The sequence below is a fragment of the Hylobates moloch genome, unplaced genomic scaffold (genome assembly GCF_009828535.3).
Source record: "Hylobates moloch isolate HMO894 unplaced genomic scaffold, HMol_V3 SCAFFOLD_21, whole genome shotgun sequence".
NCBI lineage: Eukaryota > Metazoa > Chordata > Mammalia > Primates > Hylobatidae > Hylobates > Hylobates moloch.
The window spans coordinates 54,457,707-54,485,305 of record NW_026652296.1 but is presented as its reverse complement, the minus strand read 5'-3'; the positions used below and the strand labels follow the sequence as shown (position 1 = coordinate 54,485,305).

General features: G+C 42.3%; 1 protein-coding gene across 1 annotated transcript; it reads left to right on the top strand.

The window, feature by feature from the left end:
* Positions 1-8,365: 8,365 nt before the first annotated feature.
* Positions 8,366-21,021, top strand: BMP2 (bone morphogenetic protein 2). Its single transcript, XM_032142711.2, has 3 exons — positions 8,366-9,550; positions 10,777-11,129; positions 18,903-21,021. The coding sequence occupies exons 2-3, from the start codon at positions 10,784-10,786 to the stop codon at positions 19,745-19,747; spliced, it is 1,191 nt and encodes a 396-aa protein (XP_031998602.1). The 5' UTR covers positions 8,366-9,550; positions 10,777-10,783; the 3' UTR covers positions 19,748-21,021.
* Positions 21,022-27,599: the final 6,578 nt, after the last annotated feature.

Below are 27,599 nucleotides of genomic sequence, written 5' to 3'. Positions count from 1 at the left end.
CTGGGACAGTTCTTGTTGACCCCTGTTATTCCAGTGTATTCACATCTTCACATTTCACTCTTAAAAAAACCTATCTGTTTGTATGACAGATTATTGGGTCTCTTCATTCACAAAGCAAAATGGAAAGAAACAATAGGATTGGGACTGCTATGGAAAATGGTAGTGGCCCCAACGGTAATAAAGGACATGAGTAGAAGTCACCAGGGTGGATATGAACGTCATGCGCAGGAGAGAGAAAGAGCCTGTACTTGCTGTATTAGAAGTTCCTCTTGGGAGATAAATGAGATGAAGATAGCTGGGTATGGAGGAGCAACATTGTGGGGGGGTATTCCTGAAGATCAGCTCAGACAGAAACAAGATCTTATTTTCCTATTTTCTAGTCACTAGAAATGCACTTGCCCATTCATGTTATTTTCTATTAGCTTTCCATTCAAAGTCCTACACATATACAATAACTGTTGTCCTGGATTGAAGAGAAAAGAATTTTCCAGGTATCTGTCATCTCCACAGAAATTCTTTGTCTTTGCAGTGCTTAGGTTTCCACTCCTGTCCTCTTTGAGAGTGAGCTCTGAAGAAGCTGTGTTCAGGAAGGGGAACATCACACACCAGGGCCTGTCGTGGGGTGGGGGCAGGGGGGAGGGATAGCATTAGGAGATACCTAATGTAAATGATGAATTAATGGGTGCAGCACACCAACATGGCACATGTATAGATATGTAACAAACCTGCATATTGTGCACATGTACCCTAGAACTTAAAGTATAATAAAAAAATAAAGAAGAAGAAGTTGTGTTCTGGGTTGGAAGTGACGAGCTTCCAACAGATCACTGTTAAGTTCAAATGAAGAAGAACCCTCCAGCAAATGGTTACAGGTAAGACCTTAGGTCCGCCTCATTGACAAAGAGTCACCTCTGCATAGCTAGCTCTGTCCCAGGAACGGAGGGCCAGAAACCAGGAAACAGAAAGGCTGGGAGGCTCAGGTGATTTGCTGGGATGAAAGTTATCTTGAGAATAAGTTAATAAATAGGAAAAGTCTCAGGCATTTCCACATTTGAGCAAACATCTTCTAGGCAATAACTGGGCTTCTACCACAAGGGCTGATTTCAAAGATCCATTTGAGGATGAAGACTCCTTGCTTTCATATTGAAGAAACAGAACATTTGCCAGGTGAGCTCAAAGGGCCATATAGTGAGGAGCTGATCAAATTTATTGTTCAGGTAGAAACTTGAGTTCTTCTAAGTCAACTCGTTCCTACAAGTGTCAGTCATGTTCGTTCAATTTTTTAAAGTCTCTCTTTTGACCCTAGCTTCCCTCATTATTTGAATTTTTTTAAACAGCCAAATTACATATTCCCCAAAGTTACTCCCTACTCTGACTCAGCTTCCTTTCCTTCCACTCCCACATCAACCCCACTAGCCTTGCTCCACTTCATTCTTCTTCTATATCTGCAATCTAGAAACCTCACCAAGGAGCTGCAAACTCTTCATCTATTTGTTCCACACTCCTCACCATCATTTAAAACTACAGAGGAGCTTCTTCTGAGAACTCCTCTCTTATGACTTCTAAGACCAATCACCATTGTCTGCTTTTTATTTTTCTGAACATTTTTTCTATGACATCTTCTATGCACTTTCTTGGCAATTTTTTCCTCCTCAAATGGTTAAGCCTTAGCTCAGAAATCTACAACTCAATTCCCTAATCCTTCTCCTGAACTCCAGGCCAGTGCCTAATTATCATTCCAGAAGAACTCTATGAGGATATTTAACCAGAATTTTCTAGGTACTTCCAGAAAGAATCATCCCTGAGTCTCTCATCAGGCTTTTGCTCATACTCCCCCATGTTAAGGGCCCCACTAGTCTTTGTTTTTTGTTTTTTTCACCTGGCTCCAAACCCTACAGATACTGTTGATTCTCCTACCTATCCACAAGCCACAATCTGTGCATCCCATCTCCATTATAGCTTTCACTTTGGCTTATTTTTCATGTGGACATTAGACCCCCGTTACCACTTCTGTGCATAGTTACAAAAGCTAGGAACTGGTTCTATTACCTACAGTCTCTCACTGTACTTTCTACACTGCACTATTACACTCTACCAAATATGAGATTTGTTTTTGTAACTTGCATCTCCAACATGCCATTCCTTTAGTAAAAACATCTCACTTTGGAGTAGGAGGCAAGAGTCCTAAGATCCTGTAGTCTGCCACTTTTCAAATCTTACGAGGTTGGATATTCTTTTTGTACCCGGAGATCCACAACGTAAGGAGATCGACTCTTTTTCTTCCTCCGTGCCTGAGAGGCCGACTTCTATAGGCTGCAGAGACCAAGAGTCTGAGCATTTGGTGTGCAAGCTCTGAATACTCCCCTCCTCTTGAGTATGAGAAGTATCTATGAATATTATGAGATGTTACCCCTCTTATTGGGTTATGTTATAAGGTAACAGTGAAGGGATTTTTGCAGATGTAATTAAGATTCCTAATCAGTTGACTTCGAGTTAATCAAAAGACAGCTTATCCTGGATAGGCTTAATATAATTAGGTGACTTTTTAAAAGTAGGGTCTAGTAGTCAGAAAGACAGTCTCCTGCTGGCTTTGATGAAAAGAGCAACCAAGAATGAGTTCTACAGCTGCAAGGAAGTGAATTCTGCCAGCAACCACCAGAGTGTGGAAGAGCACCCTGAGGCTTATATGAAACTGCAGCCCCTGTCAAAACTGATTACAGACTTAGAAGACCCTGAGAAGAGAACTAAGTTCTTTCTGCATTCCTGACCCACAAAAACTCCAAGATAATAAAATGGGCATCAAGCCACAAAGTTTATGGTCATTTATTACACAGCGATAGGTAACTAATACACTTGCTCTTCTGGTCAAATTAGGCCAATGAGAGATGTCCACAGATGTTCAGAGAGTAAGAGAAAAGGAAGGTTGAAATATTTATTGGCACTGCCAGCTCCCCGGCTCCTGTCAATGGCTCGCCTTCAACTGGCCTTCTCTGGGCTCTAGCAACTGCCCCTTCTGTGTTCCCGCTTTGGCTGCCCAGTGTAGGGCCACACTACTTCATGATCCCTTACCACTTTCTCTCAATTCTGCCCACAGTTTTGCATAATGTTCCTTTGTTCAACTCTTTTCAACTGCCCCTTTAGAATATGCCATCATTTCCCTACCGGGGCTCAGTCTAAAGAATAGTCTTAATTTCTAGTATAGTTTTATCCCTATCCAACCCCACCTCCAAATTTGAACTACCTCTTTGTACTCCTCAAAACAACATCCTACATTTTTTTCACCTGACGTCTTGGCTTCGAGTTGTTACCACTGTATAGAATTGAGAGACCATAAGCAGAGTGGGGCAGAAAGCCCCAAAATCCCAAAATATGAGTCTAGTGTAAGCTATGCCGTTTGCTAGCCATGTGGCTTTGGAAAAATGACTTCACCTTTCTAAGCACAGTTTCTTCACCTGTAAAATAAGGGTAGTGACATTCTCTGAGCTAGGTTTTCGTTCCACATTTCAGAAGTGAGTTGCTCTTCATTAAACCTGAAGCAATTGTTTCTCAGCTCTCTTAAAGTTGTTGTCTCATTTTCCATATATTTTATATTTATTTACCTGTAAACGTTGCGTTTCTTCCATTGAATTTTAAATAAATATGTGCAGAGACTATGTATCTTTGTATTAACTGGAACCTAATAACATAGTGCCATGGGCTTTGTAGCTGCTCAATAAATATTTGTAGACTGTATATAAAAGGAAATACTATAGTTGACTCTTCACAGTCTAATTAACAGAAAGTCAAAACATTTTAATATCATTGACAAGGTATGCAAATGTATTAGTATACGATAATTAAATAATATGGAGTGGATATTTAAAACAATCGTACTTGGCCAATTTGGCCCGGCTTCGGCTTTGCATATAAATTAGCCCACTCCACTCATCCTTCCTATTATGTCTAATCAAATGCAAAATAGGTAAACGTTTGAATGACTAAATGCTGCTCTTTTGCTGTGGCTCCCGGTTCCCATGAAAAAATTTCATGGAGGTAAAGTAATCAGAACTGGTACTGGGTGTTGCACTAGTAACAAAGTGTTACTCATGCTAAAAAGCCAACAGGCTTCTCAGGGGACCCTTATTTTGAAGACTATAATCATTTTCCAGAAGCATGTGTTCATTCAACCCATATTTTTGAAATCTACCAAGTGCAAAAGAAAATCACGTAAGACACACCCACACATCTTTCGAGAACCAGAACCGATGGCCTTAATTTGCATGTCTATAGTAATACAAATTTGCAACTTTTTGTTGTCTTCACACATATCTTCTCATTTGTTCTTCACAACCTCCATGAGAAGTCAACTGTTAGTCTCTACAGAGTATTCTTGAGGGAGCTGAGGCTATGAGGATTTGTTACTGCCTTAGATCAGAGGTCCCCAACCCCTGGGCCATGAATGGTACTGGTCCATGGCCTGTTAGGAACCCCCAGGGGCAGGCAAGGGAGCATTACTGCCTGAGCTCCGCCTCCTGTCAGATCAGCAGCAGCATTAGATTCTCATAGGAGCTCAAACCCTATTGTGAACTGTGCGTATGAGGGATCTAGGTTGCATGCTCCTTACGAGAATCTAACTAATGCCTGATGATCTGACGTGGAACAGTTTCATCGTGAAACCATCCTCCCTAACCTGGTCTGTAGAAAAATTTTCCCCACAAAACTGGTCCCTGGTGCCAAAATGGTTGGGGACCTCTGCTTTAGACTGACTGACCCAAGTGGTGACCTTTCTGATGAAATATCCACTGTTTGGCAATATAATAAAAGCTGGGAGAAGAGAAGGAGAAGGAGGAGAAAGAGAAGAAGAAAGGCATCCAAAGTCCTATTTCTTAAAACCAGGCCATATTACAGACAGAAGGCCAAAGAATACATTTGAAGATACATAGAGTGAGTGGCAATCAGAAACTAAGTTCACACATGTTATCTATTTGACCTTCATCATGTCAGGCTGAAGCAAGCAAACATATATTTATTTACCCCAATTAACAGATGAGATGACCATTTTAAAGTCAGTCATCCATGACAGAGCCAGGAATTAGAACCGAGGTCACCCAACTACATCTTAGGCTGTGATCAACATAGTTTACAGACATAACTTAAGGTGTACATCTTAAACTGTGTGACAGTCTAATCAATGCACAAAATTCATTCTTTTTAAGAAGATGTAGTTGGTACTTGCTGAAAGCAGTGATCCTGATTTGGCCAACTTGGCCTGGTTTCTGATATAAATCACTCCACTTCTCCCATCCTTTCTACCATGTCTAATCAAACACCAAAAAAGAAAACATTTGATTGACTAAATGCTTCTTTTTTGCCTTGGCTCCAAGTTCGTGTAAAAAAAACTTCATCCGGGTAAAGTAAGTAGGGCTGGTCATGGGTGTCACACTTGTGGCAAAGCGATATGTATGCTAAAAAGCAAAGAGGGTTTCTCAGGGCAGTTGCCACAGGTTTCCGTGGAATGACAATTACAAGGTAGATGGACCATGTAATGCCTCCTGTGAACTTTACAATACATGAGGATCACTATTTTAATGTTAATTTGCATAATGTTTGGCCCAGCAAGAACAATGCTGAATGCTAATAGCTACAGAATGCAATAAAATGGAATATCATGTGAGCTGAAGTGCTAAAATTGCCAAAGTATGACTGTAAGCACTTAATTTCACCCCGAGTCTTGTCCACACACAATCAAATGCAAATTTCCACTATCTCCTGAGAAACTGCCAAGAGATGACTGAAATGGAATAGCAACAACCTCCTTTATGTGGAATCATTATCTGGTCATCTTTGTTTTTTTACATAACTTGTCTGTACCCTCTGACGCATTTGAATTTGCAACTTCTACTATCCTTTCTTAAACAACTCCCCACTCCCACCTCTGCCCCTTCCACATTTGCTGGCAGATGCACTAAATCTGATAAACTCAGCAAGAATGAATCTCACCCTCTGAACTGAAAAACTTTGAATGGACCTTTGAAAAAGGTAGAATTGACAATGGTTAGCAGCAAGTGATATTTTCAAGGCAAACAGACACTCTCCCAAAGTATTAAATAACCCAGCATTCTAAGTCGCAGGTGGAAGGTAGCCATTAGTGAACAGAGGAAAAAAAAAATAGCTCGTCTATATTTAGATTTATCACTTCTGACTATTGCCCTTCCCTGGAAAACGGGTAGGTACAGTCATCCTGTACTTCGATCCCAAATCAGTCTTTGGAGACTATTTATTTATTTATTTATTTATGGACTTCTTTCTTTCAAGCGTTCGAACTCATTTCCACCACAAGAGGGCAGCCATCTCTAAAAAAAAAAATAGGGCCAAAATTTATGTAAGTTGTGCTTGGGACAAGCATTCAGTAGTTCCTCAGAAATCACACACCCTGCATAAAAGAGATTCTGCAATGGGCAACACTAACATGAAACAGTGTTCAGAAGTACCCATTTTCCCTCAGATTCCAAACTGACAAGGTTTCCACTTATCAAGTTATGAAGTTCTAAAGCTGCAAGACATCCTTGATGTCATCACAGGATATTTATTTTTTATTTTTTCTTCGGGTGCATCCAATAGTTATCAACTTTTCCTCCTCTTTAAAAGCTACTTAAATTTCATTGAAGTTTTGTTTTGTTTTGTTTTTGAAATCTAAGTAATGAGAGAAACAATTGTTAACTTCTCAATTAAACCTGATAGGAAAGGAAATAATTTCAGAAGCCCTGTGTCTATGAGTAGGTTATGTTTTATTGCCTACCTGTTTGCGGTCCAATGACTCTGAGTAACAATCAACTTCTATAGCACCTTTTTTTTTTTTTTTTTTTTTTCAGGAAATAAAGTAGCATGTTCCTGAATAATTCCCCCCACCCCCTTTTATTTTCCTGGTAGTCAGGCTTCCTCCAAAATACCTTATTTGACCTTTATACCTTTAGAAACAGCAAGTGCCTAATTCGCCTCTGTGGGTTGCTAATCCGATTTACGTGAGCGGAACCTAGTATTATTTTAGCTCCCCTACCGAAAAAATAATACACATGGATAATAGTTTTATTACCAGCTCCTGCTTCTGACTTTTCTCTCTCTGTTTCGAAGGCCCGATAGCTCTGGGAAAGCAAAACCTGGCCTTCTCCAAAATTTTTCTGCCCTTGGTTTTGGGGATCATTTGGGCAAGTCCGAGGTGCTGTGCATGGGGGCTCCTGGAATCCTGGGAAGGGCAGAAAGCCTTGGCCCCAGACTCATCGTGCAGCAGCTCTGAGGAATATTTCGGCTGAGGAGTGACTTGAGTGAATATTCAGCTGAGGAGTGACTTGGCCACGTGTCACAGCGCTGCTTCTTGGGGGCCTGGTGGAAGAGGGTGGAGTAGAAGGTTCCAAGGTCCCAAACTGGAATTGTCTTGTATGCTGGGTTCACACAGTGCGTTATTTTACCTTCCTCTGAGCTGCTAATCGCCTGCCTCTGAGCTGGGTGAGATAAATATCACAAGGCACAAAGTGATTGTACCATAAAAAGAAATCAAATCCCTCCCATCCATCGCTCAGGCTGTCACACAGAGTCTATGTTACACACATGTCACGTAAAGCAGGATGACATCCATGTCACATACATAGACATATATTTACCGAAATGTGGGCCTTCGGTTGCATATATTCTCATACATGAATATATTTATAGAAATATATGCACATATTTTTGTATATTGGATATATTTATATAGCTATAAATTTACATGCGTATGGATATGAAAATAAATGCATACAAATATTTATGTAAAAGGAAATTTGTACACATGCATTTACATATGTAAATACATACTTCTCTATGTATTAATGTTTAAAAACACTCAATCTCCAGCCTGCTGTTTTCTTTTAATTTTCCTCCTATTCCGGGGAAACAGAAGCGTGGATCCCACGTCTATGCTATGCCCAAATGCGCTGTAATTGAGGTGTTTTGTTTTGTTTTGTTTTTTGAAATCGTATATTACCGAAAAACTTCAAACTGAAAGTTGAATAACGGGCCCAGCGGGGAAATCAGAGGCCAGACCCTGACCCTGCATTTGTCCTGGATTTCGCCTCCAGAGTCCCCGCGAGGGTCCGGCGCGCCGGCTGATCTCTCCTTTGAGAGCAGGGAGTGGAGGCGCGAGCGTCCCCCTTGGCGGCCGCGCGCCCCCGCCCTCCGCCCCCCGCCCTCCGCCCCACCCCGCCGCGGCTGCCCGGGCGCGCCGTCCACACCCCTGCGCGCAGCTCCCGCCCGCTCGGGGATCCCCGGCGAGCCGCGCCGCGAAGGGGGAGGTGTTCGGCCGCGGCCGGGAGGGAGCCGGCAGGCGGCGTCCCCTTTAAAAGCCGCGAGCGCCGCGCCACGGCGCCGCCGTCGCCGCCGGAGTCCTCGCCCCGCCGCGCTGCGCCCGGCTCGCGCCGCGCTAGTCGCTCCGCTTCCCACACCCCGCCGGGGACTGGCAGCCGCCGCCACACATCTGCCGCCACAGCCTCCGCCGGCTACCCGAACCTTCTCGGGGCCAGCGCCGAGTGGATCACCGGGGACCGCGAGGCACCCGCGCGGGCTGGAGCACCCGGCAGAGCGCGCCTCGGCGCCGTGGCCTCTGCTGCCCGGGGTGGCTGCGCCAGAGCCGCGGACGGGCGCGCAGAGCGCCGGGGACTCCGGAGCCGATCCCTAGCGCCGCGATGCGGAGCAGCTACTACTGCAGGAGATCGGGGGCCTGGGGCGCGCCGGCCGAGGTGTGATCGGACCCCAGGCTGGCCACAAAGGGCACTTGGCCCCAGGGCTAGGAGAGCGAGGGGAGAGCACAGCCACCCGCCTCGGCGGCCCGGGACTCGGCTCGACTCGCCGGAGAATGCGCCCGAGGACGACGGGGCGCCAGAGCCGCGGTGCTTTCAACTGGCGAGCGCGAATGGGGGTGCACTGGAGTAAGGCAGAGTGATGCGGGGGGGCAACTCGCCTGGCACCGAGATCGCCGCCGTGCCCTTCCCCGGACCCGGCGTCGCCCAGGATGGCTGCCCCGAGCCATGGGCCGCGGCGGAGCTAGCGCGGAGCGCCCGACCCTCGACCCCCGAGTCCCGGAGCCGGCCCCGCGCGGGGCCACGCGTCCCTCGGGCGCTGGTTCCTAAGGAGGACTACAGCACCAGCCTCTCCCTTCTCCCTTCCTTCCCCTGCCCCGCACTCCTCCCCCTGCTCGCTGTTGTTGTGTGTCAGCACTTGGCTGGGGACTTCTTGAACTTGCAGGGAGAATAACTTGCGCACCCCACTTTGCGCCGGTGCCTTTACCCCAGCGGAGCCTGCTTCGCCACCTCCGAGCCCCACCGCCCCTCCACTCCTCGGCCTTGCCCGACACTGAGACGCTGTTCCCAGCGTGAAAAGAGAGACTGCGCGGCCGGCACCCGGGAGAAGGAGGAGGCAAAGGAAAGGAACGGACATTCGGTCCTTGCGCCAGGTCCTTTGACCAGAGTTTTTCCATGTGGACGCTCTTTCAATGGACGTGTCCCCGCGTGCTTCTTAGACGGACTGCGGTCTCCTAAAGGTAGAGGACGCGGGCCGGGGGCCGGGGTGGGTGGTGGGTGGGAGGGGGATTTGGGCAGCCACAGCGGCAGAGCCCTTCCTTACGTCCAGGCCAGAAGTAAACAGACCCCTCTCCAGTCCACGTGCAACGGAGCCCTGCAGGGGTGCCCCCTTCCAGCTGCCCCGGGCGACCATAAGCCTCACCCTCCCGGCCCTCACTCTTCCACCCCTCTTTCTTCCCCTCTCCCTGGAATACTTTTGGAGCTGTTAACACTTAGATGAGGTGTTTTATTTATTTTTTTTTAATTAAAAAAAATTTTTGGGGGGGTCAAAGAAATCCCTTTGAGAGGGTAGCCCCTGGGTTTCACCCGTTAGCTGAGAACCTGTCCGCCCTGCCATGGTGATCTCCCTTCTTAAAGTGTTTCCGGGAGACTTGGTTTCTTTGCTCAGACCCATGTCCCATTTAGAAAAGTACTAGGAGTTTGGGGTTCTCCCTACTTGTTTCCAGAAATGCGAGGGGTCAGTACTGAAGGATCACTTGGTACTGTGTTTTTAACAGCTGACACGTGCATTAATAGATGTTCACCATTTACGTAATCCCAGGAAGATACATGTGTATCTTGAGTGTACTATGGGGATGCGGGATGGAGTTGCCTCTCCAGACACCCCTGAGGGTAGGGGTCTGGGACGCAAGTTGTAAGTGGCTTCAGAAGTTGTGGCCTTGAGGTTACAGGGTCTGGAAGCTATAAGGGTGGTGTGTGTGTGTGTGTGTGTGTCAGGAAGTTCTATACAGTGCCTCTAAGGAAGTCACATGCACCATTTATGTGTGTTTATATGCCAGAGAGCGCTCAGCACTCTGCATTCGGGTTTGTATAGGGGACGCAGGGTGTCAGATCAAGCGGTGGTTTTCCCAGGTTCCCGGCATTGGCTGTCAGCGCTGTTGTCACACAGAAAAAAGTGACAGTCATTGGCGCTGGTTTGGTTGAGGGGGAGGGCAAACCCCAAATCTGATGTCAGTCGGGTTAAGCGTTGGATGGGAGCGATAAATCATCTGGTCCTGGCACTTGGGACCCTTCATTATCCCAAACATTTGAGCTTCGGGCAGTCTCACCTGGACTCGTGAGTGTGCCAAGCCAGGAGGGCATCCTGGAGGAGGCACGCCAGCCAAATGGGAGCCCGGGCCGCGGGGGCGCGAGGGGGGAGGAGTGGGCGGGGAACTCGGGTGACTCACGTCGGTCCTGTCCGCAGGTCGACCATGGTGGCCGGGACCCGCTGTCTTCTAGCGTTGCTGCTTCCCCAGGTCCTCCTGGGCGGCGCGGCTGGCCTCGTTCCGGAGCTGGGCCGCAGGAAGTTCGCGGCGGCGTCGTCGGGCCGCCCCTCATCCCAGCCCTCTGACGAGGTCCTGAGCGAGTTCGAGTTGCGGCTGCTCAGCATGTTCGGCCTGAAACAGAGACCCACCCCCAGCAGGGACGCCGTGGTGCCCCCCTACATGCTGGAGCTGTATCGCAGGCACTCGGGTCAGCCGGGCTCACCCGCCCCGGACCACCGGCTGGAGAGGGCGGCCAGCCGAGCCAACACTGTGCGCAGCTTCCACCATGAAGGTGAGGCGTGGAGCAGGGCGTGGGGGCGGGGAGTCACCCTGCAGAGCCCTCCACCGTGGGCAGACCGCAGCCGTCCCTGTACAGGCAGCTCGGCCAGGGCACCAGCGGACGTTTCCACTCTTGCTTCTGTACTGTCGTTTCGGAATCTGATTTTAACTCACCGCTTGTGTGGTGGGGGAGCCAGGGATTCCCCTTTAGTAACTCCGCACCCTCTTCCTGGCTTGCAGCCAGAAGAGCTACTCCTCCCGGAAGAATTGGAGAGAAATCAAGTGATGGGGAAGATGAGGGCAAAAGGCATGCCCCTAGCCAGCTAAACGTGCAAGAATTCCACAGAGGGAAAAGGAGAAAAAGGGAGGCAGACTGAGATTTCTTTAACTCTGTTTGGAAGCTTTTGCTCTATAAATCTGCTGCTTAAGCCAGGGTTTTAGGGTAGACAGAGCCAAGGGCAGAGTTTTCAGAGATAGTATTGAAAAATCAAAGCCCAGGGCCCCAAAGTCTTTCTAATTTATAGTTGATCTGGGCCTGGTTTGGAAGATTTTGAATCCCAATCTAATCCCCGTGGGAGATCAATTCTACAATCAATCTTATTGTTTCCACAATGACTTTCTTGTCCTGTGCTTAAATCTGACATAGGCTCTGAGTAGAGACAAGTCAAGCCTTCAGATGAAAGCGTTTGTAGCAGCTGCCTGTTTTTTTTCATGTGCACTGAAATGTGGATTTTTTTTTTCTTTTATGATACTACATGTGGTTTTTCTAAGGTGGGATATTTCTGCTTGTTTCATCAGAAGGGCATTTAGTGGACTGGAAATGTCTTACAGCAGCTATTGAGATCTGCTGTACCTAAGTTCTTAGAGCAATTAGTCAAAAATATGTTCCACTTCAATTCCTTTTCTACACTTTTAAATGCTTCTTTGGCTTAATACATTTAAAATAGAGCATGGGTTTCTTCAATTCCTAGAAAAGAGTACAAAATTGTATATCACAGAGCAACCACTTGAAGGATATTTGAGGAGTTGGGAGTGAAGTTCTCTTTCTTGCCTTTCCCTGCTTAGGTGGTAAATTTCAGGTGGGAAATTTACACTGATAATAGACTAATCAGAAATGGCACAGCCAGATGTTTTCTCCCAGTGTGAAGGGTGACTTATACTTGTGAGAATATCTGTTGGTAATGGGAATAAGTCCCAAAGGCAGGCCACATAGCAGAAGATACGTTATCATTGAGGCAGTTACACATTACGACGGGGACACTGAATTGATCATCAGTTCAATTACAAGCATGTTTCTAAGTGAGGTGCTCTCTGCTAGCAGAAATCAGATTCGAAAGGCAGTAAGATCTCACTCCACTCTTTCAGAATTCATCCAATAAAAGCAGAAATCACCTGTTGTCATATGTAAAATTTGTGTGTATGTGTACATTCTGCCATCTCAACCCTGAAATGATTACAGATCCAGCTAATCATTCCCAGGTAATGCTGATTAGAATACTTTTTTTTTTTGGTATAGAAATGTAATAAGAACAACTGTTTTAGACGCCTCTTCTGGAAATTTAGCATGGAAGCTCTTAACTTTATTTTTAAGGCCAGGAAGATGCTGTGTCTCTGTTACCACCTAAAAGGAAGATCATTTAAGTTAGTTAACACCTAAAACATTACGTTGTGTGAGGATTTTATCAGTGATGTCTGCATATTCTCATCATTCATCTAGAAGTGGTTTGATCAAAACTAAACAGGCTACGCATTATTCAACTGTGTTATTTTAACTTAAAAAGCATGCTCGAGTTTATAAAATCAGAATTTATATCTTTGTGAGTGTAAATGTTACCTGATAAACAGTACAGAAGTTACCAACTTGATTAAAATCAACTTGTATAACTTCAGGTCTTAATGCAGTTAGATAATGGAGAAAAGCTATGTAATTTTGCCCCAAATTGCAACTAATCCATTTCTTGTCCCATTATGACTAATATATCATCCTTAATCTGGATGGATATAGCACTTTTTTCAAGACTAGTCATTGTTGTATACACCCAGGATTTGCTTTTGATAAACATCCTTGTGCCATGCATGCCACAAAAAAAATTTTTGGTAAACCATGTGATGAAGATTGCTGGCTCAAGAACAGAATTTAGTTTCTACAGCATTAATGAGCATTTATTTGAAAAAAGACCATAAAGACCCAATCATAAGAATTACCTGTTGGGTTTTCTTTGTGGGTATGAGCGAATGGTTTGGTGGAATTACTCGACGAGATATCATGATAGCATTCTTTCAACCAATATGAGTATAATGCGACCATATCATAGGGGATCTGAGACAGAATTATCAGTTGTATTTTTCCTATTGAATTTTGTCTAGTCCTTTCTCCAATGGCTTTTATTTGGGAGAATATCAGCTTTGCTAAAATGTTACTGTTTTCAAGATCATTAAAAAGTGCTTCAGCTACATAGGCCTTTGGCAACTGCCATTGAACATAGAAAAGTCAGTTTTGCAAGTGGAAAGAGTGTTTTGTGTATTGCTGTAGTCAGAAACACATTGAAACTGGTTGACTGCACTGGCCCTCCAAAAAGTCTTTATGCGTTTTTGTCAGATGGGAATAGAGAAAGACCAGGTGCTTGTTCTCCTCACTCTGAAGGACGCAATCTTCTTTTTACATGAAATAACTGGATTATTTGCCTCTATGACTGAAGCTTTCAAATAGAGATTAACCCTCTTTCCACAAATGTCATTATTATGAAAATATCCATATAATAGAAAAGTTCAAGAAAACTATTGCCCTGCATTAGAGACTTTGTGGCACAAATTCCCGGTGCAAACAACAGATTTGGACACATAGATCCACCAAAACCAATACTTACCTGGTATGGTTCCCTAGCGGCCCCAGGTATTTCATTGTCATTACAGAGGCCACATTAAGTAGGAAAGTTACTCTATTTGGAAGTGGTTGTTGAGATTGAGGCTTTGGTGTCCAATGAGACTTCCTTGGCACTGACATTTTCCATTCCACCTCTTTTTCAGTGGAATGGAAATTTAGGTTCCCCTAAATTTCTCTTGATCCCTTTGCAGTGAACTATTTTGTCTTCTTAGACTTGCCCTTTGTGTATTTTCACTGAGACAGTAAGAGAATACTTCACCATTCCAAAGGTATTGGTGTTAAGGGTGGGCAGAGGCCAAATCAGGGTTGTTGATGACAACCATGCTCTCTGTTCCTTTATTTGCCATTCCCTTGTTGTATTTTTTTAAAATGGACTATTTTTAACCTTTCGTATTTGATATTTTTTTCTCCTTGATCAGTTGTCTGTTATTTTATTATCTGGAAAATCTTATCTTATACTCAGCCTCTTTCATTTTGTGTTAGGGCAGTGACTTCCAGCCTTACTGATTTGCCAGCATATCCCCAGGTGTTGTTGTTGTTGTTGTTGCTGTTTTACTGGAGATTTTTTAGCCCAAAGCGTGTTTTAAAATCCTCAAAGCATAATGGTAACTTACTTTTTTGATAAAACTTACCATACTTTATTTAGAACAAAAGGGCAGCCACAAAATAGCAGTGGCTCCATATAAAATAGACACGTTCCAGTGGGCCCCGTCACTTTTCTGCTCATTTCTGTCTGTTCTGTCCATCATACCTAAGTCATATATTTCTGTTCATTTAGTTGGGACAGAACTCACCCAATGTTATCATTGTACTAAATATAAATGTGCCCCTAATGGTTTTGACTTTTGCTTAAGTTTTTGAGTCCTCGTATATGTTAGGTAGTGCCATCTAGTAGCCAGAAATTTGGGAACTGGCTGGGCATGGTGGCTAATACCTGTAATCTCAGCACTTTGGGAGGCTTAGGTGGGTGAATCACTTGAGGTCAGGAGTTCCAGACCAGCCTGGCCAACATGGCGAAACCACATCTCTACTAAAATATAAAAAAATAGCCAGGTATGATGGCCCATGCCTGTAATCCAAGCTAACTGGGAGGCTGAGGTGGGAGGACTGCTTGAACCTGGGAGGTGGAGGCTGCTGTGAACCGAGACTGTGCCACTGCACTCCAGCCTGGGCAACAGAGTGAGACTCTGTCTCACAAAAACAAAAAACAAAACAAAACAAAAGACAAGAAACCTGAGAACTGCAGTAGATTCAATTACATATATCTACTTTTAATTTGCTAGCTCTGTGACCTTAGGAAAGTTTCGTAACCTCTCTGAACTCCAACTGTTTCATTTACAAAATGGAGACAATGATAGTTTTCCTCTAATTAGTTTGTTGTGAGATAATTCATATAAAGCTGATAGTGCCACATTACACTCAAAAAAAGCATTCAGCTATCATTATCATTATGACTTTTGTTAATGTTATAGCCTTCCCTTCTCTAGGGAAAAGGAGGCCAGAGTGCACCTAGGCTGACAGAATTCAGCTCAGTCTTTTGAATTATTTTAAGGTAGAGGAATGATTGATACAGTATAGATTGTTAAATTAGGACTTCACTTTTGGAGAAAAGGTCAAATATCATTGTTGTCTTATTTTTCTTCACTTTCCCACATTTTTGCAGCCATAGCTCCATCCATTTGGTTAAGAACTGAGGAGCTCACAAACTCGGGTCAAAGATAGGTCGTAATCCTCAAATCCCTTAAGAACTTCAGCTTATTCAGGAAAGGATATTTACAGAAAACTAGCAATTGTGTAAGTGTCCAAAAAAGCATACATTACTTGAGGATCCATATATTTTTGGCATCCCCAGGGTTGCTGTGATAATTTATAGAAGGTTTGTTTATTTAATTTACTTTATTTCAAATAGGTTTTAATTTTTGTACCCTTAAGAAAAGATTCGTACTCTTCCCTGGCAGATTGAAGAAAATGAGCGTATATTCCCTAACCTTGGCCGGTCACTTTCCTGGGTTTGAGGGTTTCTGTGAACGTCTGACTTACCTCTGTGACCTGTTTCTGCAACCAGGGGTGTTGCAATGGATGCTTTTGTATCGAGGATGGGATCTTTCAAGAAACAGATTCACTGAGGTGCAGTGGGAAGGTCAGAGAAAGATCTTCGTATCACCTATTATTATTTGCTCGTTTATTTTTTCTCCTTTCTTAAGGCCACTAAGTGATTCTCCTTTGCTAAGGCTACCTACTTCCACTGAGACCTTGAACCACACGAAATTGTTGTTGTTGTGTTTCTGGTCAAATACTGGCAATTTTATGTGATTCAATCTTGTCATTTAATTTTTTGGGAGGTTATTGTTCTATTTCATACCTTTTTTTATACCCATCTTCTTTACTTCATTTACCTGTCCCTCATCTTGCCTTGTAGCTTGTCCCTTCACTGTCATCGTCTGGCCATGTGGGTGTGTACGTGTGTGTGAGAGAGAGAATGTGTGAGAATGTATGTTTCTTTATGGATTGGGATTTAGGGTTTTTCTTGCAATTGTGATTTCTGTGGGCACTTTTGTTAATATAGCTAGTCGGCGAGTGCTCTAGATAATTTTCCTTGCTTCCCCCTCTTTGAAAGGAGAGAGGATGTTCTTAGATGTATTCTTATCAGATAAGCCAGCAGCTCAGATGCTGGTCTGGCTTTGGTGTCACTGGGGTCTGAGGTTGCTGACTTTTACCTTCTCTGCTGAAAAATTAACTTCAGCAGAAACATCTGAATTGCAAGGAGAAGGAGAGAAAAACAGGCTAAACACAGTCCTTGGTACTCGTTGGGAGCCACTGAGAAGAGCCCAGGTTCAAATGGTCAGAAGGTAATTTTAATGATTGTGTCTGGCCTAAAGTACCATTAGCTTCCAGTGGAGTTTAGAATGTGGATGGATCCTGAAAGGTATTCCCCGGAGGTTTGGATTAATAGGCACAAGGGAACCCTAAAGGACTCTATTGGCCTGATAGTCCCCATATCCACGTAGAAGAGCTTTAGAAGAACCTTCTGGTCTGAAACGCTGGCTGGGCCCACCCAGAGCTGGCCCATTCAACTCTCACTCCTTTGCCACCACTAATGGTTCTTCTACTAATTTGTATATTATTTAACAAAAAGGCACTTTAAAAATGCACTCCTCTGGCAATGTACACTGGAATATGAAAAACATGCTGCAAAACCTTGACACTCCAAGTGTGGTCTTACAGTTCCCAGAATCCCCTCCTTGAGGAGCTGCTAGAAATGCTGAATCTCAAGCATCTCCCCAGACCTACTGAATCAGAGCCTGCATCTGAAGCTTTACGGTGTACAAGCTGTTTTATGTGAAGGCTGAAGTTTGAAAAGCACTGCATTAAAGCATTAGTTTGGTATGAACTGCCCTGATTGAACTTGGTGTGTCCACTTAGCTTGCATAATGACTGTTGCTTTGATGATGAAGGCTTGCACAGGTAGATCCTTTGAGTGAGTGATCTGACATGATTCTCCTTTGCTAAGGCATCTAGATTCAGTGCACAACTTGTAGCCGTTTGTCTTTAGGGGAAATACAACTGTAAAATTAATAAAAACATAGTCTCTTCTTATGATAACACGGAACGATGGCAAAATAGATTTTGTTAGCACTTGGGTAGGAATTCTGAATGAGGCAGGCAAATTCTGTTGGCAGTGAAATGATAGGATGTGGTAAAGTTAGAATAAAATAAATTTAAATGTCTCAAACTCTCATGGTATATACTACCAGTTTAATAATAATGTTGTACCTTTGATGATTTGCAGACTGCAAGCATTCAAGGTGCTGTGTTATGTATTACTTGCTTGGAGAACAATACTTCTTAAAAATTGAAATTCAGAAATTTTAAATCAGACAAAGCTTTTGTGCATGGCCCACTTAAATGGCTATTTTGAAATAATGATAGTGGGTATAGAAGGATTATTCTGTAACAGGATGAGACTGTTCCTTTTGTCATGGAGATCATGATCATATTTTGGTAAGTTTTTGTAACTTTTTTGGTTTTGTGTCCATCCTGCAGCCTATTACTGGGTAGGTACATGGTTTTTTAACATGGTTTATCTTTCAAAACTATAAAGGCATTGCAAACAGAAGACAGGTCATTTATTTTTCTTCCAAAAGCATCTAAAATGAGATTTTGATATTTGAGGTCATAAAGAGGTGAGAGAACAGACAACAGTTGGGAAAGCTATTTCTCTTGAAATTGTTTGGCCTAAATTACTACAGTGTCCTAGTACCACCCATACGTTTCCAAAGAAGTAGATCCCTGTAAATGCCTTTGTCTCTGGACTTTTGAGTAAAATAGTAGGGTGTGCTTTGCAAAATGTCATCGTTGATGTTGAGTTTCAGAGTCTTTAATTAGGAAGCTGAAATCTGTATATCGAGATTTGTAAATCATCTAAATTGCAGAGTAATGTTTTAGAATACTGCTTAAGGGATTGACATTAAAGCCTTTTTTAAAAAAGAAATGCAATAATTTCCTCAAATCCTCACTCATTAGACCTCTACTAACTATAGTGCTGACTTTTTTTTTTTTTACCCTAAAGTCTGGAATTCCAAAGAAATGCTTCACCATTTCCCCCATTATTATAGCCACCTGGAAGCAGTATTCATGTATTAGAACAAAAACACAACAAAGAATTATGAAAGGTTGTTTCCTGGTATGCAATGCATGATGACATGAACTTACAGAACAGAGAGAAGGGAGGCTCCATTTTTATTTAAAGAGGAAATTTTTATTTTCTGGTTACCTACTTTTGCATGGGTTAAGTCAAATCCCACGGTGAGGTTTAAAAATTCTCATAGATAATCAAATGTCATTACTTGGCTTACTGAAAGACTTTTCTTTTTTCTTCCCTGTTTTTCTCTATCAAATTAGAATCTTTGGAAGAATTACCAGAAACGAGTGGGAAAACAACCCGGAGATTCTTCTTTAATTTAAGTTCTATCCCCACGGAGGAGTTTATCACCTCAGCAGAGCTTCAGGTTTTTCGAGAACAGATGCAAGATGCTTTAGGAAACAATAGCAGTTTCCATCACCGAATTAATATTTATGAAATCATAAAACCTGCAACAGCCAACTTGAAATTCCCCGTGACCAGACTTTTGGACACCAGGTTGGTGAATCAGAATGCAAGCAGGTGGGAAAGTTTTGATGTCACCCCCGCTGTGATGCGGTGGACTGCACAGGGACACGCCAACCATGGATTCGTGGTGGAAGTGACCCACTTGGAGGAGAAACAAGGTGTCTCCAAGAGACATGTTAGGATAAGCAGGTCTTTGCACCAAGATGAACACAGCTGGTCACAGATAAGGCCATTGCTAGTAACTTTTGGCCATGATGGAAAAGGGCATCCTCTCCACAAAAGAGAAAAACGTCAAGCCAAACACAAACAGCGGAAACGCCTTAAGTCCAGCTGTAAGAGACACCCTTTGTACGTGGACTTCAGTGACGTGGGGTGGAATGACTGGATTGTGGCTCCCCCGGGGTATCACGCCTTTTACTGCCACGGAGAATGCCCTTTTCCTCTGGCTGATCATCTGAACTCCACTAATCATGCCATTGTTCAGACGTTGGTCAACTCTGTTAACTCTAAGATTCCTAAGGCGTGCTGTGTCCCGACAGAACTCAGTGCTATCTCGATGCTGTACCTTGACGAAAATGAAAAGGTTGTATTAAAGAACTATCAGGACATGGTTGTGGAGGGTTGTGGGTGTCGCTAGTACAGCAAAATTAAATACATAAATATATATATATATATATATATATTTTAGAAAAAAGAAAAAAACAAACAAAAAAACCCCACCCCAGTTGACACTTTAATATTTCCCAATGAAGACTTTATTTATGGAATGGAATGGAAAAAAAAACAGCTATTTTGAAAATATATTTATATCTACGAAAAGAAGTTGGGAAAACAAATATTTTAATCAGAGAATTATTCCTTAAAGATTTAAAATGTATTTAGTTGTACATTTTATATGGGTTCAACCCCAGCACATGAAGTATAATGGTCAGATTTATTTTGTATTTATTTACTATTATAACCACTTTTTAGGAAAAAAATAGCTAATTTGTATTTATATGTAATCAAAAGAAGTATCGGGTTTGTACATAATTTTCCAAAAATTGTAGTTGTTTTCCGTTGTGTGTATTTAAGATGAAAAGTCTACATGGAAGGTTACTCTGGCAAAGTGCTTGGCACATTTGCTTTTTTGCAGCGCTACTGTTAAGTTCACAAGTTCAAGTCCAGAAAAAAACAGTGGATAATCCACTCTGCTGACTTTCAAGATTATTATATTATTCAATTCTCAGGAATGTTGCAGAGTGGTTGTCCAATCCATGAGAATTTACATCCTTATTAGGTGGAATATTTGGATAAGAACCAGACATTGCTGATCTATTATAGAAACTCTCCTCCTGCCCCTTAATTTACAGAAAGAATAAAGCAGGATCAATAGAAATAATTAGGAAAACGATGAACCTGCAGGAAAGTGAATGATGGTTTGTTGTTCTTCTTTCCTAAATTAGTGATCCCTTCAAAGGGGCTGATCTGGCCAAAGTATTCAATAAAACATAAGATTTCTTCATTATTGATATTGTGGTCATGTATATTTAAAATTGATATCTCGTGGCCCTCATCAAGAGTTGGAAATTTATTTGTGTTTTACCTTTACCTCATCTGAGTGCTCTTTATTCTCCAAAGAACCCAGTTTTCTAACTTTTTGCCCAACACGCAGCAAAATTATGCACATCGTGTTTTCTGCCCACCCTCTGTTCTCTGACCTATCAGCTTGCTTTTCTTTCCAAGGTTGTGTGTTTGAACACATTTCTCCAAATGTTAAACCTATTTCAGATAATAAATATCAAATCTCTGGCATTTCATTCTATAAAGTCCAACCTGTAAGAGAAAATGGTGCATTTGTATAGCGCTTACAATGATGACCTTGTGTTTGCATTTTTGTTTCTGAAGTTATATATTTTAGAGGGGGTGGGGGAAAGGTAATGAATGGCTGGAAAATTGCAGGCAAGTTATTTGATAAGTCATATTTGCACCAAAGGTGTTACCAGTGATTTAGTATTTTTCAAATGAACTTCTTTGGGGCAGAAAGATTTAAGGGAAAACTAAAGCCTGCAAAACCTGGATAACCCGAGATAAAGTTTCAGAGATAATAGCCCATGCAACAGAGGCAACAGTGCCAGAAAATTAGAAAGGGAAAGTGTCGGAGATCAGCTTCTATAAGAACATCTGCCAGTTGGACTGACGCCCAAACAGAATGAAGTCAAATTAGGCTGCTCAGATTGAACACTTACCAGTGTGTCAGGGCTTCTGTACCCTGGGTTAGAATCAGACCCAAGGAAGGGTTCAGCAGATGTTCGTAAGAGCAGGGCACCCACAACTACCCACTATTTTACTGGCAGTATTTTAGGTCAATTTCCAGGACTTTGCATCCCCTCTGATCCTGCCATGCATGATTGGTGAAACCTACTTCTAATCTCCTTGGAATTGGCTAAAAAACAGTGTGTTTATAATGGAACAGACTGTTATAATCAAATTCTTCCTAGGAATTAACTTTTGGTGACTATGAGCTTAGTTACAGTTCGGAGGTTATGAGGTTACGTAAACCTTATCTTTAAATGTGCGTGACAGTTACCTTTTACTAATACTGGTTAACTTTTAAAATCTTTTAGCTTCTTTTTATCTCTAGTTCTATTGTTCTTGATTAGGTGAGAACCATTAGATTATACCCAACTAAGGGGACTGGGGTCCTGTTTTGTTCTCCAGTGTTCTTCATCCTCTATTGCCATGGACATGAAGGACAGACTGCACAGTCTTAACACGTTAAAACTAATGACCCATGTTTTCTCATATTCACATTCTCTAGATGACAGCATGAGAGTATAGCACAAGAATTTCATCCTTTGGCAGTTCCATCCACCGTTTTGATTTCTCTGCTTCATTGGTTCTAATATTCTTGGTTAAAACTGTTTTCAATGATATCAACTAAAATGTGTTACCTTGTGTATGTGTATTTAATATATAAAACATAAAATACATAAATATACATCTAAAGATGTGTGTAATATATAGTACATATAGATGCTGGCATTTTCAGTCTAGTTTCAGAGATTTTATAATCAGATACTCTGACCCTCTTGGAAGCTCACATGAGAAACAATATTTTTACAGACATTCTACATTGTTACATTTTAGCTCACATTCTTCATTCCGAGGAATAAAGAGTCAAAATGAACATAACACTGAATGTCTTTAATTTCAGTCACTATACTATAGGATCCTTTGAATCATTTCAGAGTTGGCTTTAAAAAGTCCACGCATAGTCATTTCTGAATTTTTAGGGGCCCACCTTTCAAAATCGATTAAACTGATCATCTGTTTTTGTGCTTGACTGCATGTGCCTCTCTGCCATGGTTTTAACCTGTATGGCATGTCCAGGTTACCATGTTCATTATTCGCCTTCAAAAATTAGGAAGAGGGAGTGTGGGCAGATTACAGATCTATCTGTGCTTCCATCTTTTCATAATTTCTACTTAAATCGCAGCTTTAAATTGTACCTTAAGAGGTCAAGAATGGAGAGATGATCTGTAAACCTGATCTATATAAAAGCTATGTAATCACTACATTACCTAAGCAATCCATATTTTTTCCCTCAATTTATTATTGGAGAGGGAAAATCATGTGCACAATTCAAAGGGCTTTCAAAAATGCATATTCCTATTCTACTGGCATATTAATGTTAAGATTCACTGAATGTTTACGTGCCACAGCCTCCTTATCTGTTCTAAGGCAAAAGGAACATAGCCTTGCAGTCAAGAGCAATTAAAGCCTATAGTAATTGTGGCATAGATTCACAAGCCAAGAAAATTTAAGAATGTCCTGGTGCCATTTCTTTTCTGTTTTATTTTTATTTATTTATTTATGTATTTATTTTTTGCAGGGAACGGGTAGGGTGAAATGGGGGATAAGACGCAGGTCTGCTCAGCTTGGGTAAATTGCTTTTCCTCTTTCCTCCACCCTGCTGACATAAATTACAGCCTTTTGGTATTCTCCAGGGCAGAATTTTCTGACCATTTCCCTGCCTTGCAGACTTCAAAACTTCTACCTAACTTAGGGGACCAAGGCTCTAAATAAAACTTCAATTTTAATGTGCATCCGAATTACCAGGAATTCTGTAAGGAGAATAAAACTTTAATGTGTGTACAGACCCCCGGGAATCATGGTCTATTAGGGATTCTGTTTCAGTGAGTCTGGGTGGGGCCTGAGATCCTGCATTTCTAACAAGCTCCCAGGTGAAGCCCTTACAGGCCAAAGGACCACAGATTGAGTACCAAGGCTATAATGAATAGCTTCGTCGTCACTGCAGAAGTTGGACCAAGTTTAGGCCCCTCTCTAAGAAGCAGTACTTAAAGGAAAAAAAAAAAAAAGCAGAAACCAAACCCGTATACAGGATGGTATCTTAATACTTTTCACCGTATCTGAAATGATGCCCTACATATTTTTTTTCAAAGGCATTTTTCCCCCCACAAGATGACTGGCAATTTTGTGTTCTAGCCACCCTCAGACATGAAAACACTTGGTTGCTTATCTTGTAAAATCTGCTCTGCTTGCTTGCTTGGGCATGTATGTAGTTAGTTTAGTCAAATACGTGTCAGTACATCTATGTGGATGGGGAGCAGGTGCAAGCCCTTAAAAACGTACTTTAAAAAAGTTTAACACTTAAGTCAGTCCACTGAGCTGATCTGTGTGATCTTAGTGCCAAGTGTCTGAGTTAAAAGTTTTCCCTTTGAAGGCAGCAAATAGATGTCATACATTTGAAGCATTTGTTTATACTAAATATGATGCTTGATTTTTTTTTTAAGTTCTAAGACAGTTCACTGTTCAACACCATTGAGCCTGCAGGGTGGTATAAAGCTTCCAAAGCTGGTATTTGAGGTTTGATTTAATGGATATTGGAATTTTCAATGCTGCAGTTGGCTTCAAATAAGGTGTTTAACATGGGCTCAGGCTAGAAAAAACAGCAGGAATTGATTTCCTTCTGAGAAAGGGAGTCAGCAAAGAATAACTTTCTGCCTTTGCTTGGTGATAGCACCTCTTTGTAAAGTAAAATGTCCTGTGAGGCTCACCTGTGTAGCAGCCTCATTTTATTTTACGACGCACTTGGAAGATTTCTCACAAGTAATTCAGATTTGAATATTTGTTGAAGACATGCTGGGATGAATGGATTCCTAATCTCAAATACACCCCTTGTTGTGTGTACATACATACGTATATGCATATATGTGTGTGTATGTGTCGGTGAATGTATATGTACATACATAATGATTTGTTCCTATCTGGAGTCCAAATGCCAAGCGTAAGGCATCTTCTTCTTTTTTATTGAGTTTCTCATTTCGCGTAGTCTCTGAATTTCGCATTGAGTCCCTCTGAGGTGCTTAAGCAGTACTAAGCAAGACACTGCTTTAACACCACTTAAAAGCTTGCGTTTGCCCCATGTCCTGGGCCCCACTCCAAGGCACTGCCAGGAGTACATTATTGTAGTTCATTCTGATGAGGAGGTCTCTAAGCAAACCACCGATCTGCTTAAAGCCTCCCTCATAAGGAGCAGGAGCTCATCTGGAACTGCTTGGCCACAACGCTATGAGAGAATAATTATTGAACTATTTTACTGTACAATGATTTCCAAATTGTTGATCTTTTATTGATTTCAGGAGGCAAGCTAATTGCCCCATGGCAACTTGATGTTAACGTTTAATGAAGATCAGGAAACAGAGTTTATGAAAAGCTTTTGTATAGTAACTGCAAAGTTTCAAGAACTGTTTTATACTTCCTGACAGTGCTGGGCCTAGCTTAATGGTTTGTTTTTATTGCTTAAGAGTGTAAACCTTGCTTTAGCCCGGTGTGTGGAAACTATACCCTCATCCTGCATTACACATTTTCTCTGCTTTTTACACACTCCTGACTTCCTTTCCTGACATCTGCAATTGAGACTTTTTCTGTTTTAACTGTATCAAAATGAGTTGCTATCTTTGCATGTTGAGAATCTTACACACACACACACACACACACACACACGTGCACGCATACACACTCATGAAGTTAAGTGTCTGTATTGTTTCACTTTGTTTTGGGTGGAGTCTCTTTTCAGCACTTGGTTGCTAGACGACCAAGCAGACAAAAGTTAAAGATTGAAAAGGCGTTTTTAAAGATGCCAAATCTTGGCGGCTGAATTATTTTATCTGTGTCTTTCTGTGGAGGGCTTAGTATTCCTACCAGGTTACCATTGCTTTTGTCAGATAGATGGCTGGTAGAAGATGTTTTTGAAGTCTGGCTCTTAAGGCATTATCTGTTTGAGAACTTTGTTAAGTGTTGTTCCCATTTGAGGAGAACGCTTCCCACCTGGATTGACAAAAAAAAAAAAAAGCCAGCTAGTTTCCAAGGGTGTGTTTTAAATCACTAATAAAGTGGCGCTTCAGCTCCCAGCTGCTTCAATTGTTTCAAGGCAAGGAGGAAGAGAAAAGCTTGCTTTTGGAGGCACCATTCAGATATACAGGCTTTAGTGTGTGGAGAATACTGTTTCCAGGAAGCTACCTTTGCTTTTTTGTAGATAGTACTGGAAAAGTTTTTTTTTTTTTAATTCTTTAAAGCCTAATTTTAAATCAAAGTCATTTGTTCATTTCGGTAAAATGTTTCAGGAGCATGTTATAAATACACAATCTTTATAGATCTGCCAAGTTGGACATGTGTTCACAAGTTCATCTTGCATGTGTACACAGTTTGTAGCTGACATGCGTTCCTGACTGAGGGCTTCCATTCTTTCTCATTCATTCTCTGAGATGCTGAATCTTTGGCTCTCCACTTTGTGGGGTCTGCTGTGCTGGAATTAAGTCACATCTATGGCAAACTTCAGCTACTTTCCTGGTTCATTTCCAGGCAGGGTTTCCTGGCATGGGGATCAATTAGGGAGCCCTGAGGTGTGCTCATCACAGACTCTCTTGAAAATTAGGATCTTCTGAAACCTGTCTGGCCTATATATGTAAACTTGACAAAATATTCTTCTGGAAAGAAATCTTACTGACTTAGAAATTGTTCAGTCACTTGGTTTAACTGGTAAGCCTACAGTCCTCCAGGACATATCAGTCTTGTCAATATTATAATATTACAAACCATGAAAATAATTATGCTTAAACACTAAGGTCCTGAAGTGAACCAGACTATGAACTTAATAATACTCAATCGATAAGCTAAATAGAAATAGGAAAACAGATTCAGGAGAATATTTCAATACTTCCTTATCTAGTCGGATGTGGAGCGTGTTGGCTGCCACAGGATAGCTCAGCTGAATATTAGAAAATGGGGAGAAATGGAGAAGTTAGGGGTGGTTTGTGGTTAAAAATATGCATATACATATATACAAATATATATACCTACACATACAAACACACACAGACACGTATGTATATATAAAAGTGAGGTCAATGCTGCTTTCAATAGCAGAACAGTGATTGTTTCTTTCTTTTTTGAGACGGAGTCTCGCTGCGTCGTCCAGGCTGGAGTGCAGTGGCACAATCTCGGCTCACTGCAAGCTCCGCCTCCTGGGTTCACGCCATTCTCCTGCCTCAGCCCCCCAAGTAGCTGTAGCTGGGACTACAGGCGCCTGCCACCATGCCTGGCTAATTTTTTATATTTTTAGTAGAGTAGAGATGGGGTTTCACCGTGTTAGCCAGGATGGTCTCGATCTCCTGACCTCGTGATCTGCCCACCTCGGCCTCCCAAAGTGCTAGGATTACAGGCATCAGCCACAGCACCCGGCCCAGAACAGTGATTTTTAATACAATTAAACAGCACAATCATCCCTTTCTTGGTGATGGTATGAAACTTTTCACCTGTATAGAGCAGGGCCCAGAAGCTCCTTCTGAAGGCTTCCTCTTTATTGAACTTTGGAGAAAGAACACTTCTCAGCTGAAAGAACCGAAGACTAAGAATTCTAGAATCCTCTTACCAACAGCTGCCCAAAGGAAAATCTTTCTGCCTGACACACAAGTATCAGATTTTGTATGAATATTATGTTTTGAGGAAATATATCTTTGGGAGGTTGTCATATTAGACATCTACATGTAAGCTCCAACTCTTCTCTCTCTTTCGTGCGTACCCTGATGCCTGAGCAGCCCTTTTGATGGCACAGGCAGGTGGAGGCCAGGTTGTTGTAAGGACACTGCTTTTGTGCCCTTGTTCAGCCTCACCCTTGGTGTGCTTTCGAGTGCACTAAGTTACTATTGAGGATTTGGTACAAGGAGCAGAGAGAGGGCTGCTTGAAATTCCTAAAACACAGTCAGGTGCGTTCTTATAACGTGGCAGGCAATGTTGCAAAGCACCCTCATTCCCAGAACCAAGAGGGAAAGGACACTGAAACTGTGACACTGCCATAAATCATGGGAAGATTAATTAAGGAACTTTTATAAGGGAGGGGCCAAGTTTGTGTTTTATGTACTATTTCTGGAAAATTCAAGGAGTGGCAATGGTTCAGTCCCAGTGGTGTGAAAATAAGAACCTTC